Here is a 14,720-nt window from a genome sequence, read left to right on the forward strand (position 1 = left end):
ATATATATATATATAGATGTTGGTTGTGAAATCTGAAATTCATTTTTAACTTTTTTACAAAATATTAGAGTAAAAAGATAAATAAGTCATTTGTGTGTTTATATTGAGATTTGTATTGGGTTAGTTGGTTAATAAAGATCACTGTGTTGTGTTTTATTAGTGATGGGTTTAGTTATTGGGATTATAGTTCTGTCTCATAGGTTGTTGCATGAGGTCAATTTAGATGTGAATATTATCATTGTCAAATTTTTTATGTGGTACGTACTATAATGCTCAAGGAATTTTGGATCATGGGTTTAGACCAGTAATTCATTCATTTATTCTGTTGGTGCTGGTTTTGTTTGCCTCTAAAATACTTATTCATACTAAATTTTTTGAACGCTAGAATAGTTAATATCATATAGAGTTACACTTTCAGTGTTGAACTTTATTATTAAGCATGTCATACTCATTCATGCATTGTTGTGTAATCTGAAATCTATAGTTTACTTCTGCTTACTGTTTGCGTATATACCTCAGTAGGGAGAAAAATGGACAAGTCATGGATTGATTGGGGAACTAGATGTTCTAAGCCATACTGTGAGAAGTTATGAGTTCTTGTCCTTTGCATCTGTCATTAGAGATATGAGTTCAAGGATATATTGTCTTTGTAGAAAATGCGAGAATCATGATTTATTTGTAATAGATATTGTGCGAGAGCACCTTCGAGATAATGGGTTTTGGAAGAAGTATAAGATATGGGAGAAACATGGTGAGTCTAGGGATTATGATGGCTCACTACATAGGGATGAAGTTCTTTTGGGGTCAGACGATTATATGGATGTAGATATGGTTCGACTAGTCCAAGAAACTCTAAGAACTGCACATGTTGCAAGACCAGGTGATGAGAATGGTGGTGAAGAAAATTCAGATCCTCTTGCTGGTGGCCCAAATGAGTCTACTAAAGAGTTCTTGAAGTTAATGAAAGGTGCAAACCAACCACTATATCCAGGTTCTAAGAAGCATACAGCCTTGTCATTCATTGTCCGAATTCTAGAACCAAAGGTGTCAAATGGATGGTTTGACACTTCTTTCAAGGATCCGCTTGATATATTTGATGAGACTATGCCAGAAGGTGTAAACCTTCCTAAATCCTATAATGAAGCTCAGAAGTTAACAGAGGATTTAGGCTTTACTTACTACACAGTGGATGCTTGCCCTAATAGTTGTATGCTATTCCGAAATAGGAGCGATGTAGATCTTGATAACTGTTTGATATGTAATGCATCTCGGTGGAAAGATAATGATGTTGATGGAGGTTTAGAGCTTAGTTCAGGGCTTGGGAAACGTCGAGCAGTAAAGCAAGCAAGATATTTTTCATTAAAACCAAGGTTACAGATTTTTTTATGTCCTCTAAAATAGCTACCCTTATGAGATGGCATGTTGAGAAACGAACAGATGATGGTGTGTTTAGGCATCCAGTAGAAACTCTTGCGTGGAAGGATTTCGACAGATAGATATTCAGAATGTAAGGCTTGGCTTGGCCTCAGTTGGATTTAATCCATTCAGAACTATGACTATACCTCATAGTACTTGGCCCGTCCTACTGGTTCCATACAACTTGCCGCCAACGTTGTTGATGAAGCAGCCTTATATCTATCTGTCTGTGCTTATTGATGGACCACAAGCTCCTGGTGATAAGATTGATATGTACATGCAATCGCTAATAGAAGAATTGAAGGAACTGTGGGAAAAGGGAGTTCAAAATTTTGAGATATGGTAACACTGAGATATCATCCATATCATCTACAAAACTTACACTAATTTATCTGGAACATTTTTGGGTGCAAAAATTTAGGGCAGGACTACCGCAGGAGAATCATCACATCCTCTTGATCAATTCCCATAAGACTGCCTCTGTCTACAAACAGATAGATAAATAATGTATAGAGATTCAGGCAAGATACAAGCTAGCAAAACAAAGCTGCAGTGAAAATACAGAAATGGGTACCAAGCATTGTGTCGATGACTAAGGAAGGATAAACTTGGCTGCTCGGAAGAAACCCAGATATCGTCGTCCCATCTTTTACCACATCCATTACTCAGCTCCTCTTGTTTCTTTGATTTACAAAACTTGAATGAATTCTGCTACTATCCGTCGCAATTCACACACACAAAACAAAAAATAAAATGGGCTTTTAGCGGGCTAGAAGGTTATGTGATGCCTCTAGGCGGTCAGAGCCATATTGGGCTAAACGGGTTGTGGGCTCCTTCATTTTAAAGACATTAAAATATAAAATAAAATAAAAACATAAGGGAATTGGGCTTTTAGTGCGCTAGTCGGAAAGGTGACGCGTGTAGTCGGTCAGGGCCGTGACGGGCTGGAGGCTAAAAACTTAAAAAACGACGAATATTGGAAAAGGAGAAGGATTAGGAAAGTCGCTTAAGAGTTAAGTCTGTCGGTGCATGTTGACGTTAGCAACGTCTTTGTCTTTGCTTCTTCTATAAAACAAGACTCTTGGTTGATTCCTACGCAGAGCAGCTCGGTGACTTCTGTCTTGTCCAGATTCCCCAGATCACTATCTTCCACCATTTTCAAGTCCCTCGAACTAAACGGTACATGCCATTTTCATTTCCCTCGAGGTTTAAATTTCTCCAACTTGGTTTTTTACCATCGTTGATGTTCTTGTTCTGATTGTCCACACACTTGTTGGAGTTTTCGATTCTGTGTGAGTTGCGAGCTAGAGTTTTGCCTGGTTGAATTTAGGAACTGTGTTTTGGAGAAGATTCTGCTTTGAAAGTCAGCTTTTATGAATACAGTTTGTGTATAAGAATCACCATCTTCGATCAAAGCTATCAAGTTTTGTGCGATTCTCCTGCTTTGTTTGTCCTCTAGATTTTTTGGTTTGCGATTGTCTGTGAGTTGAAGATTTTGCAAGGTTGAATTCAGGAATCAATATGGATTAGTTTTCCGAAACTTCGCAATCGATTAAAGTTTAGATCACATGGATAAGTATGATCCAACAAAGTCAGCACTTTGTATATGATTTTCTTGATTAGATTGTCCATGATCTTTGATGGGTTTTCGACTCTTATGTGAATTTCATGCTTTGATTTGCATAATTGAAATTGGGAATTGTATGTTAGGGAAAGTTATGCAACTTGTGTATTAGGCTTTCATTAAACTTGCTATTGAATGTGTATTATTTTGTTTGACATTTTGATGGTTGGTTAAGGTTCATGGATAACTACGATGGGAATCCTTCTCTGGGTGGAGAGCCTGCGATGGACATAGGAGATTGGAGGTGCCAATTGCAGGCAGATTCGCGGGAAAGAATTGTCAATAAGATGTTAGTATGTTGTATTTAGTGGATTAATTGATGTATTTATATCCCAAATTCCCAATACATTTACTTGCATGTCATTAAATTTTAAATGTTTTGCTTGCAAGAATGGAGACATTGAAGAGGCATCTTCCTTTCTCTGGTCAAGAGGGGTTAGCTGAACTCAAGAAAATTGCTGTAAGGTTTGAGGGAAAGATTTATGCTGCTGCGACAAGTCAGGTACATATATATTGTGTGTGGAATGACTTGGATATCTATTGTTTGTTGGTGAATAAGAAATGTTATCTTACTTCTGTTTCTTCTCTCTGTTTCTAGTCGGATTATCTACGGACAATTTCTCTGAAGATGCTCACTATGGAGAGCAAGTCTCAGAATACAGTGACCAGTTCTTTACAATCCAACTCTGCTTGTAATACCAAAGAAAAATATTTAGTTATTCATGCAACCCCATCTTATTGATTTCTTTTTTTATACGTGTTTATATTATGTGTATGTAACTTTATCTTACCTGTGTATTGGGTAGGGTCTTCTGTTATGCAACCTCAAGTCACCAATCAAGGACAACTCTTATCAGAAAACATTCAAAGCAACATTCCGCATGCTGGAATTCAATTTTCTGCTGGTTTATCATCTGCACAAGCTCCTACCCCAGCTCTGAATATGTCTGCCTTACTATCTGCACTACCCCCTTCCCCTGGTACAGATATGCCTGCCAGCAACTCTGGATTCCACTGCCCAGATTGGAGATAAAAATGGAGCTGAATGGCAAGAGGAGGTCTATCAAAAGGAGAGGTGCCAGACTTGTTTAAACTAATTTCTCGGATGCAATTTGTAATCATCAATTGTTTATACCAAGTAATAGCTATTACGCCATTAGATCAATATTAGTCCTGTCCATTATGGGATGAATCGGAACTACCCCAAAAAAGAGTGAGTTGTTAAAGTTCGGATTGTTTATTTGATACTTCTAAAGATGACTAATGTTCATCGAACTCGAATCATCATATTATCTAGCCTCAAAAATCTATTCTGATTGCAAGTGGCTTCCAAAAACGCTTGCTCTAAATTATTGCTACTTCAGTCTGTGGTAACACTTAATTTTGAATTGAAAAAGAAAAAACACAGTTATCAAATCCTAATCGAGGAAAGCAGAGAAAAGGGGAGCAGAAAGGGAGTTTGCACTTTATGACTTCCTCCCCTATTGCATTCTATGAATAATGAACAAGAGTCACAGAAGTGCCTGCTGCAATGGCCGGCATCAATCAATGTGCATCTTCTTCTTCACAAAACTTGGTGTACTTGTCAGAATCCATCAAATTCTTCAGTTCTCCACTATCATTTATCTCGACTTTAATTATCCATCCCTTCTCATATGGGCTCGAGTTAACCTGGTACAGAAAAAGCTGACCAATTAAAACAAGAAAACTGGATTGAAGACAGTCTTCTGCTGACATGTCTATAACAAAGTGATCTTCGTAACATTCACATTGTATAACAATATTGTGGGGAGGTCCAACAATATTGTGGGGAGGTCCATAAGCTGAAGAAGCACCAACTTTCAAGGCTCCAGATAGCACATAACTTGTACAACTTTAGATTTTCATATAAAAAATGAAGAGGATATAAGACGATGTGATTTACAGATGTAAAACTAACTTGGATTGTCTTCTACCTGGTTGAAAAATTATTTCAAAATGAGACCCATACTGATATGATTTTATAACCACAAGAGTAGTCACAAAAGCTCAAATTTATATGATCACTTGTTCATGCAATTATCTACCAAACCAGGCCAATCTAAATATAACATAGGATGAGGGTACCTACCAAACCAGGGGAGCTGTTAAGCTCTTCATTGACTTCAACCACTTTTCCCGACACAGGAGAGTAGACATCACTGGTTGCCTTGACACTTTCAACTGCTCCAAAACCTTCACCCTGCTTCACAGCAACCCCGACCTCTGGCAACTCAACATACACAACATCACCTAAATGATCTTGAGCATGATCAGTTATGCCAATAGTTGCAGACTTTCCATCAACCTTCACCCACTCGTGAGAATTAGCATAGTTGAGATCCTTCACAACTGCATATAAATGGAAATGTATAAGCTGGATCATCAGGAAGCTATAAATGTAACTAAACAGAAACAGGAGAACATCCAACTACAATTCCATCTCATTCAATAATATGAATATCTTTCGGAGTCTGCATACAGACCAATATCGTGCATCAACATTAGAATTAGGCTCCTATCTCCATTACTACTAAATCATCATCGGGAAACTAACAAAAGATTTGTTTTTCTTCTTTACCCAAAAATATAACTTGTCAACTGGTTAAAACAACAAATTATAAGACAAAACCAAGTCTTCATGTTCATGACACCCCCTTTTGCATATGTTTTAATTGCTTCTAATGGGAAAAGCCGCGACTAACCACAGAAACAATGACCCTTTACCTCCTTGGGTAACATTCTGCTCATTCAAACTGCCCTACTACTCTGTCAAAACTAACCACGGTAATTCACAGCTGAAACTAAATCCTAAACCACATAAACTAACCGTGGCATCGTACTGCGCAGATCACTATACCTCACTAACATCCAAATATGCAAAGAAACCCATCAATCTCCACAACACTAAATCCAAAACCCACTTCCACATCAATCCATTTGGCCAAAAAAAAAAACACAACCCATCAATAAAAACCAGATCTTTAGTTCCCACACTCATAGATCAAGCACAAAAAACCAAACTCCAAAAAGAGATCCACATCTTCACCATACTCAAAAGCATTCATCTTTACAAACGTCATCACATAATCTAACAACAAAAATAGAAAAGCTGCGATCTTTATAAGCTCACCAGAAGCAAACCCTCTGTGGGTCACTTGGATTCTGAGATATGAAGCCGCCCTTGAAGCCAACCTTGAAGCCATCTGTGAATGAATCCGACCAAACACTACCAACAACACTGCCTCTTCTCGTTTTAATATAAATCGCACTGTCTCTCTGTTTTTATATATAGTGCGGTTGGTGCTTTGGTGGGTGTAAACCTTATTATTTTGTTCCTTTCCATAATTTTGATCATTTTAAAAAGGAAAAAAATTTCATTTAACAGAAGGAATATTTGAAAGAAAATTTTCCAAAGATAAAAAAAGAAAGAGATCCATAGGAGGTGGTGTGTCAACTTTGTCAACAAACCCAATAAGCACTGAAAACCTGAAGTTGGTGAGTGACATATAGTGAGGCGGACTCTGTTGGATTCTAATGGAGACGTCACGTGGTGGTTCCAAGGTGACACCATGGGTCTCTTTAGCTCTAGTGAAAGAACCAATCTTTATGTACTTTCACTTCGACCCACTTGTGGTATTTTGGTCTTTCTCATACCCTTTTGTACATTGCAAATCCGTATATCAGTGTAGATAAATTCCAATACACAAGTGTGAATGCCTTCTTGGAAATGAGCTTTATATACAAAGATGAGCAACGTCTAGTCCAAAATGTTAGTCCTGAATATTTGGCGGGGCAGAACAGATTTGTGATATTGACACAATGCCTCCATCAGATAGGTAAGACAGTCCTCACATCCTTGTGCATTGTTCTAATAACAGTACTAACCTGCTGGGTTTGATCTTTGCTTGAGCAGGAAGCAAGAAGTACTTTGGCAGTTCCGCCATCTGGATAGCAACCGGCATCAATCATTTCTTCAAAGATTTCCAAGCATCTTGTGTATAGTTTCTTCTTAGAGTAGGCTCCAAGACGAGAAGTCCATGTCACAACATCAGGTTTTAACTTTTTTAATGGAAGTGATTGAAAGAGCTCTTCCATCTTGTCAAAAAATCCTGCCCTTCCATATATGTTGATCAAGATATTGTATGTACTGATATCAGCTGCATATGGTCCTTTTTCCAGGGCAGTCAAAACTTCCTCCATTTTTTCTAGCTGTCCTAACCGGCCATACAGGTTTAGCATACTGTTAATCACAAATGTGTCTAGTGCCAAACCAGATTCTTGCATCTGGTTCACAATTTCTTCACACTTAGCTACATTCCCAGCTTTGGAGTACGCGGATAAAAGTAGCATGTGGGATTTGATTGTTGGGGTTATGCCTAATCGCTTCATCTCTTCAAATGCCGCTTGCGCGTCTGATGAGTAAAGATGAAGAAATTAGTTCAAGTGAACTGAGTGAAAAAGATGAAGGCTAAATGTTAGTTTACCTTCATGCAGACCACCTCTACCATATGCATCTACCATGATATTATATGAAGCTCTATCTGGTTCACATCCCATGTGTTGCATCAAAGAGAAAATTTCTGCAGCTCCATAAGGATATCCTGCTCGACTGTTGAGAGAGTGTCATAGAATTTCGAGTCATATTCAAGCATCTTAAATATGTATCTACTTTAATTACATGTTATGCACTTCATATATTTCGGAAAGCTTTTCCTGTTTCCTAGAAAATATAATATGAAGTAACTCAGGGTGAGTTCAGTATTATTCAATGAAATTATTCCAAACCATGGAACCTTAAAGAACAAAGCTCATCAGATATTAACCTGTAGGCTTCCATAAGGGCGTTATAAGCATATACATCAGGCTCAAGCCCTGCCTCTTGTAGCTGCTCAAATATTTCTTCTGCTTTCTCACAATGTCCTTCCCTAGCAAATGCATTTATCAAAGCAGTATATGTGCATATGTTCGGTTTACATTTCTGACTTCTCATTTCACGGAACAGTTTTAGAGCCATATAGGATTTTCTTGCCTGCAAAAAAAAAAAAAAATTAGAACTTTGAGGAGATGGTTGTATTCTTTAAGCAGGCAAAAGATACAACATCCGAGTACATGACACTTTCTTGTTAGTCATTCAAAGAAACATATCAACTTGAAGATATTACAAAATTTAAAATTCTGTTCACCTTCCCATATATATTGATTAACATAGTATAAGTGTCAGCAGAAGGTTCACATTGATCTCTTTTCATCCTCTGAAAGATCTCTTCTGCTTTTTGTGGGTTTCCTCCTTTTATCAACCCATTAATATAAGCATCGAACACAATTGCACCTGAATAAAATTAGGACCTTTCTGCATGAATTCACATTGTTCTTAGTGTAAAGGAAGTGTAATCAATCGTATCTGATAAACTAACAAGAGTTGTTTAGGAAAAGGAAGCTACGTCCACCAAATCTTCAAGGTATAACTGAAAGATAAAAGAACATTAACATACATGATTATACTGATACTTATCTACACTTCATTATTTAAGTTGCCAACCTAGCTCCTCTAACTAACTGTGTTTTACTTAAATGAGAGAACATAAAGATGCATGATTTTGAAAAGGAAACATACTTGGAGGAAGACCATACTTTCGCATTTCACCAAAAGTGGCTTCAGCCCTATCAAGCAATCCAGACTTGCAGTAGGCCTTTATAAGAAGGGCATAAGTGTCCTCGGTGGGAATGCATCGAGCTTCAAGAAGTTCTAAATATGTGGATTCTGCATCTTTATGCTGTGATTTCTGCCCATAAGCATCAAGCAGTAAATTGTAGCAGATTACATCTGGCTTGTAGGAGCTCTTGTGCAAGATCCACTCACATATCTAGCCATCATTACAGTACTACATTCAGCTGAATCATATACAGTAATAAAAGTCAACATAAAAACAGGGTGTACTATTTTCTCACCAAAATTATGGAATCCCACATTTTATTGAGACGAAGTTGAACAGCTACATTAATGATGTCATCCCATATGATATGAGAGGCTGGAAGAGTGTCAAGAACTTCCCAAATTTTGACTCTATCAGCTTTGTTCTGTACAATGTCCAGAATCTGCTCAGCAGTGGGGCTCATCACTGGGAAAATTCCATCAACAAATCCGGATCCATACTTCCATCCTCGGCTCCTTAGAGAACCACCTATACAAAGTAGACCGTAGGCAATTTTGAAGATGATGTATGCAATAATGTCTACTGCTAAGACAACAAAATTAGTGCAATGTTCTGATTACATCGTTTCCTAGACACTTTCTTGTGGTTGAAGCTTCTGTATTTCCCGCGTTTGTCAATGTAGATGGTGTCAAGCTTAGGCTTTCTCTTTTCAGCAGCTCCACCATTTGAACTCTTGGCTTTCCATCTGCAATCAATCTTGCAGCTTCTTGGTCCAATGAAAATGTAGCTAATGGCACGCTCAATAGTCAACCTGCATAAGCTTATCAAATGAAATTACCATCTTAAAGATAAAGTAAAATGATTTATTTATTCGGAAGAAATCCTTCAGCATTTTTGTGCTAAATGGACCATGAAAGTAACAAGTTACAAAAACACCAGTAGTCCAGTACGAAATGGCAACAGAATTGTATACAAAGAAACAGACAATACAGATGACAGTAAATGGCCTCTGAGGCAGTAAATACCAGATAACAAAAAAGATGGCTTTGATTTCTATATAACAGGTTTTAAACTCATTATAATCCACAATCTTATCAAGAAAGAAACATAGTCCTAAGAATCATAAGACAATGCAAGACTGATAATTTCGTTTTTGCGATGCTACTGCTGGACTGCTGGTTGCTTTCTTCTACACCTAGTTCCAATATAGTAAATGTGATGGAAGCGAACAAGGAAGAGTTGAGATTTGAGTTCTGAACTCAAAAGGACAGTTGCCCAGAAAGAAGAATGAGACTTACATGTATGCCTGGAGGAAAAAGGAGGAAGAGATTCCAATTATGTATTTTGTGAATTTTGAGTGTGCAGGAATGAAGATAGTCCTGATAACATGCAATGGGTGAGGACAAAACAATGCAACATATAGATATTTCACGAGTATGGACAATACATCTTTGTTTTCTTTCCCCTTTATTTGCTCAAATTGATGGAACTTCCTCGCATCCCAAATCCAAATAAGATTCTTTGACAAATCTAAATAGTCTACTCTGAATGCCTGAAGTGAAGAATTCAAGCGTGTAAAATCTCAACAGTTATCAACTTATCAGTATCAACTGAGTGCATCTTGGAGCTTTCCTTTAACGTTAAGCAATAGATATTCCTGAAACCACACGCTACTGGGAACGATAATAGAGTCTACACGCTACTGGGAACCATAATGGAGTCTACATTCATCAAATGCCAATCCAACACAAGAATTTCCAACTTAAATTCATGCAGTTAATAAACATGGTACAAATTGTTTGAAATGAGCAAGAGTTTCAAGGTTTAACAATCCAGGGCTATTAATGATGGCCAGCTGCTGCTTTAACCCAAAAAGTTTGTGATTTGGTTCCAAAAGATCAACATCATTGTAACACATATCAAATCACTTTTCTAACTATCAACCATGTTGCAACCTAAGACATTTCAGAGTGTTTGTGATAACAGGAACACTACTCCACTTCAGCCAAATAATCTTCAATCTCTGCTGGGCTTAGCACCCTGCAACCAAATGAGAACAAACAAATTCAGCTACAAATAATTTCCTCATAACCAGTAATCACCAGTGAAGAATAACAATGTCGGGGCTGATATTAATAGAAGTGAAACTAATGACTTCTGTTACTATGATTCAGATCTGTACCCCAGAGGGGCAATGTCAAAGGCTTGGCACACATGAATGTAGAGGCACCTCTGATAGGTCTATACAGGTACTGCGGAAAACAAAAGGTATTTGGCATAGATTCACTTAAAACTTCTACTATAGTTTTAGGGGCTAGCAATATAACTTTGTAAAGTCCATTTTATATATAAAGAGGACAAAGAAGCCACCCCTCAACGTGGTTGTAATTATGTCATTTATTTTTCTAAGGTACTGTTCTGTTTAAATGTCATTTAAGTATTTTGCAGAAGCAAAGATCTTGCAGTTAAATAGAATTAAAAGTAAAGCTGTAAATCTATGTAACAGCAAAGACAATGTGAACACAACAAGTCTTAAACTTTCTTTGAAAACTTTCTTTCAGAATTGAGCAATTTAGCAAGTATGGAGCTTGCCTGAATATCTTGTCTTCTCCAATTACTCCAATCTCAATGTTCTTTCCTGAGATTTGTCCTTCAAATCTGCAACAAATAGGAAGCAAATGATTATAACCAATGACATACATACAGAACTTAAAATTGAAACTGAATGGATTCCAGGCTTAATGCAGGACATGATGAGAGGAGCAAGAGCTATGAACTGATATCTACACCTTGTAGGTCTGGTATCAAATGCTGAACTAAGACTGATTAGACGGCAACTACAACTGGTATTTGTATTTGCTTAAGCTCCTAGCAGCATCACATTTTCGTTTTTTTTATGGCCATGAACTTCAGTACTTCATAATAAAGCACAATAAAACAAACTTTTTCATATACAAGGTTCTTCCATCTTTTTTCTTCATCCCTTTATGCATTTTCTAAAGAAATATACAGTGCAGAAGTCTAAGAGTGGTGTATATATACCCCTCCTTCAGAGTCAAAATAGCCGTGTGCACAGCATCTTCAAGCTCAATTTCATCAGTGTACCTAAATAAAAAAGAAAGATACATAATGTAGAGAAAATCAGAAAATGCCAGAATGTCAAACCCCAGTTAAATTCTTGTATGAAGCACACACATCATATTGAGAGAGAGAGAGAGAGAGAGAGTATTAAGTGGAAGAGATGTCAATTTCAAAAAGAACTTTTTTGCCGAAATGTCATGTAGAGTACCTTTTCTCCAGAAAAGTTTTTGCATTTGAGACATTCTTTCCCATTGCAGAGGCTTTCCACGAGAAATATGATCCTGAAGGATCGACCTACAGAGAAGTTTGTGTTTAATTGCAGAATCAACAGCTAGAACCAGTAAATGGCCAAACTAACCGACTGCCAATAACATATTGTAGAGCTGAAGTACCTGGAATAGTTGGGGACCGCTGTCATCGAAACCGGCAACCAGAAGAGATACTCCAAAAGGCCTTACACCACTACAAAGAAAAAAGAAATACATCACTATATTTATACCGAAAAAAGAATCAACAGCTTCTTTCACTGGCACTCATTCATTAAGTTCAAAATCAACTGCACGTCTTAAAACAAGAAATCTCAAACCAGGTATTGCAATACTTTTGCTTTTGTATATTAGTACTTATGTACCATACTTCGCAAATGTCTTTTTATCTGTTAAGTAAAAGAGAATAAAATAGTTCACTATCCAAATGAAGAGCTTGGTAATTACCCAGATTGAGTAAACTCCTGCATCACAGCAGCAGTTTCCCTCACAAGTTGCGTCACAGGGATTGGTTCCTACAAGTAAAAGTTAAACACAAGTTAGAACCTTCACAGTTAAACAAACATCTTATATCCTATCATAATTTAAAAAGAGAAAAACTGAATACCTTATATAACTGATGATACTGTACTGCCTGCTTCCTGCTTTTCCGAACCAAGACTCGAAAATCAGGACCCATACCACTGCAGTATAGATAGAAATGGTGAGAAGAATTACAGAAGCCCATTTCAAAAGGTTATAACTTGCAGAAATGTTTAAATTCAAGTATGAACAGGCAACTATGAAGCGTCCAAGATATGAAGGATCATCCGTATGTTATACTAAGAGATTAATGATCCTAACAACCAGATGTGCAGAAAAAGCAAACCTGTAAACAACTCCAATATTTGGTGTCAAGCACTGTATCTTTTGAACCTGATCAAGAAAATGCATCTCATTTAGAAACCGAGCAGACACAAACTCGTAACAAACTTAAGCAGATACAGAACTATAATATAAGAAACATCAAGTATAACTCACAGATGCTTCGTCAACCAAGATTGAAGGTAGCTTCTTCTCGGTGGCAATAACAACCCCATTGGAAGCTGCAGTAACCAAGTATACTCAATCAAACAGACATACAAATTTACTAAAGAAAACACTTAAACTCTTCTTCCATATCACACTCATCACTCTCCCAAGTATTTCGTCAGAAACATACATCCAGTGATCACGAAAGGACCATATTTATCACGAAACTTGTTTTCGACATCCAACATGTCATACCAAACACCTAGCTAGCCATATATAGAGTCTCAAACAACCAGGACAAAACTACATATCGATTCCGGAGTACATTCTAATCCAAATCTCACCTAAACATCAGATCATACATTTTAGTTCAATTCCAGCTCAATTCTTATTAGGTCAGATAAAAATTCCAGCTAAAACAACAAACCCAACATTCTAGTCCATCCATTGAATCACAAAGACTACAAATTACCTTTGATACCCAAAGAGGTCTGACCCGACCCGACTGCCGTCAAAGCGTGCTCGATCTGCACAAGTTTCCCCGATGGACTGCCCAACATAAAACCCTAAATTAACCAAAAAATCACAAAAAAGAGCACCCAAAAATTGAGAACCTGCAAATCGGTCTTACCTGAAAGTGGTGAGCGAAAACGAGTACTGACTATCACCCATGGTGCGCTAGAGAGAGAAAGACTAAAGATTGAAGCTTTAGAGGAAGGGAGAGAGATTGAGTGTGGGTTTTTTTTCTTCTCCTTTTTTCTTGATACTTAAGGGCTCTGAAACTGCTTTTCTTGTTGGAGAAGAAGGGGAGATTTGGGCTTTGCCCATTCAGCCCAACTAGATAACCCACCTAGATCTTACTTTTCCATTTTATTTTATTTGTCCTCTTTCAGAAGAACAAGAATAAGAATAATCGTGACATCTTAAATTCCAGTCATGTTCACCTGGTCAGTTACTAACTAAGTAATTCATAGTCACTCATCATTATATTTATATCTAAGGGTTGATAACAAAACAACTCTACTTAAAAATAATTCTTCTCATCATTTGATTTGCATATAAAATTGATTAACCATAAATCTCTTGATCAGTAACTGAAGAGGTGAACACTACTGCCTTCAATTCAAGGAGTAGTGTTCACATGGTCAGTGACTGACCAAGAGATTCATAGTCAAACATCATTAGATTCACATCTAATAGTTAAAAATAAAACAACTCTACTTAAAAGTAATTATCCCCACTCTTAGATTTAAATTTAATGGTGATTGACCATGAATCTCTTAGTCAGTCACTGACTAGGTAAACATCACTGTGTGAATCCAATGATAACTGACCATGTGAACACTACTCATCATAATCAATAATGCAAAAATGAAATTTAAATAGAAAAACGAAAGAAAACATGGATAAAAAAAATAATAAAAATAAAAAACAAACCTGCGTAATATTATCTGGGCCATGAGGAGGACTACTTGACCCGGCCCGACCCGTATTTGTAACCCGACCCGTTGATTATTAGCTGAAGCCAAAGCAAAAACCCTTCTTCTCCAACACGAAAGCATCTCATAAATCCAGACTGTAGTACCAGAAATCAGAGCACTCTCTCAAATCACAATACTCTTCCTCAGGTAACTCTCTCTCTCTCTC

General features: G+C 37.2%; 5 protein-coding genes across 6 annotated transcripts in view; 2 read left to right on the forward strand and 3 right to left on the reverse strand.

Moving 5' to 3' along the window:
• The first annotated feature begins 2,513 nt into the window (after positions 1-2,513).
• Positions 2,514-4,420, forward strand: LOC101314922 (mediator of RNA polymerase II transcription subunit 15a-like). The gene is made up of 5 exons (XM_004293713.1): positions 2,514-2,595; positions 3,216-3,329; positions 3,431-3,542; positions 3,639-3,732; positions 3,847-4,420. The coding sequence occupies exons 2-5, from the start codon at positions 3,220-3,222 to the stop codon at positions 4,071-4,073; spliced, it is 543 nt and encodes a 180-aa protein (XP_004293761.1). The 5' UTR covers positions 2,514-2,595; positions 3,216-3,219; the 3' UTR covers positions 4,074-4,420.
• Positions 4,373-6,534, reverse strand: LOC101314442 (glycine cleavage system H protein, mitochondrial-like). Of its 2 annotated transcripts, none has more exons than XM_004293712.1 (3): positions 6,192-6,534; positions 5,151-5,410; positions 4,373-4,711 (listed from the first exon to the last, which is right to left on the reverse strand). In XM_004293712.1, the coding sequence occupies exons 1-3, from the start codon at positions 6,262-6,264 to the stop codon at positions 4,586-4,588; spliced, it is 459 nt and encodes a 152-aa protein (XP_004293760.1). In that variant the 5' UTR covers positions 6,265-6,534; the 3' UTR covers positions 4,373-4,585. The 2 variants fall into 2 exon arrangements, with proteins under 2 accessions (XP_004293760.1, XP_004293759.1); XM_004293711.1 differs by having other exon boundaries at positions 4,561-4,991.
• Positions 6,535-6,889: 355 nt separating this feature from the next.
• On the reverse strand, positions 6,890-10,633 carry LOC101301663 (pentatricopeptide repeat-containing protein At2g35130-like). Its single transcript, XM_004295440.1, has 8 exons — positions 10,545-10,633; positions 9,336-9,526; positions 9,011-9,243; positions 8,676-8,925; positions 8,245-8,390; positions 7,885-8,090; positions 7,546-7,670; positions 6,890-7,473 (listed from the first exon to the last, which is right to left on the reverse strand). Exons 1-8 carry the CDS (start codon positions 10,631-10,633, stop codon positions 6,890-6,892), a joined length of 1,824 nt encoding a protein of 607 aa, XP_004295488.1.
• LOC101315212 (proteasome subunit alpha type-2-A-like) lies at positions 10,416-13,847 on the reverse strand. Its single transcript, XM_004293714.1, has 11 exons — positions 13,705-13,847; positions 13,546-13,622; positions 13,083-13,147; positions 12,931-12,977; positions 12,670-12,745; positions 12,510-12,577; positions 12,189-12,258; positions 12,005-12,090; positions 11,758-11,820; positions 11,308-11,373; positions 10,416-10,755 (listed from the first exon to the last, which is right to left on the reverse strand). Exons 1-11 carry the CDS (start codon positions 13,743-13,745, stop codon positions 10,707-10,709), a joined length of 708 nt encoding a protein of 235 aa, XP_004293762.1. The 5' UTR covers positions 13,746-13,847; the 3' UTR covers positions 10,416-10,706.
• Positions 13,848-14,622: 775 nt separating this feature from the next.
• Positions 14,623-14,720, forward strand: part of LOC101290735 (proteasome subunit alpha type-5-like) — a 4,274-nt gene continuing 4,176 nt past the window's right edge. The window contains exon 1 of the mRNA XM_004293715.1: positions 14,623-14,701. The gene's annotated coding sequence lies outside the window, so the exon portion shown is untranslated. The remainder of the gene's footprint in view (positions 14,702-14,720) is intronic.

The sequence above is a fragment of the Fragaria vesca genome, linkage group LG3 (assembly GCF_000184155.1).
Source record: "Fragaria vesca subsp. vesca linkage group LG3, FraVesHawaii_1.0, whole genome shotgun sequence".
NCBI lineage: Eukaryota > Viridiplantae > Streptophyta > Magnoliopsida > Rosales > Rosaceae > Fragaria > Fragaria vesca.

Excerpts from the sequence above, each read along its gene's own strand:
- LOC101314922 (XM_004293713.1), top strand. The coding sequence starts at position 3,220 with ATGGATAACTACGATGGGAATCCTTCTCTGGGTGGAGAGCCTGCGATG. Across the intron at positions 3,330-3,430 it reads GAAAGAATTGTCAATAAGAT|AATGGAGACATTGAAGAGGC; the intron begins GTTAGTATGTTG and ends TTTGCTTGCAAG. Across the intron at positions 3,543-3,638 it reads ATGCTGCTGCGACAAGTCAG|TCGGATTATCTACGGACAAT; the intron begins GTACATATATAT and ends CTCTGTTTCTAG.
- LOC101314442 (XM_004293711.1), bottom strand. The coding sequence starts at position 6,264 with ATGGCTTCAAGGTTGGCTTCAAGGGCGGCTTCATATCTCAGAATCCAA. Across the intron at positions 5,411-6,191 it reads CCACAGAGGGTTTGCTTCTG|TTGTGAAGGATCTCAACTAT; the intron begins GTGAGCTTATAA and ends ATTTATATGCAG. Across the intron at positions 4,992-5,150 it reads TTAACAGCTCCCCTGGTTTG|AAGACAATCCAAGTTAGTTT; the intron begins GTAGGTACCCTC and ends TCAACCAGGTAG.
- LOC101301663 (XM_004295440.1), bottom strand. The coding sequence starts at position 10,633 with ATGTGTTACAATGATGTTGATCTTTTGGAACCAAATCACAAACTTTTT. Across the intron at positions 9,527-10,544 it reads ATCATTAATAGCCCTGGATT|GTTGACTATTGAGCGTGCCA; the intron begins GTTAAACCTTGA and ends AAGCTTATGCAG. Across the intron at positions 8,926-9,010 it reads TGTGGGATTCCATAATTTTG|ATATGTGAGTGGATCTTGCA; the intron begins GTGAGAAAATAG and ends AATGATGGCTAG.
- LOC101315212 (XM_004293714.1), bottom strand. The coding sequence starts at position 13,745 with ATGGGTGATAGTCAGTACTCGTTTTCGCTCACCACTTTCAG. Across the intron at positions 12,578-12,669 it reads AGTATCATCAGTTATATAAG|GAACCAATCCCTGTGACGCA; the intron begins GTATTCAGTTTT and ends TTTTACTTGTAG. Across the intron at positions 11,821-12,004 it reads AAAACTTTTCTGGAGAAAAG|GTACACTGATGAAATTGAGC; the intron begins GTACTCTACATG and ends TTTTTTATTTAG.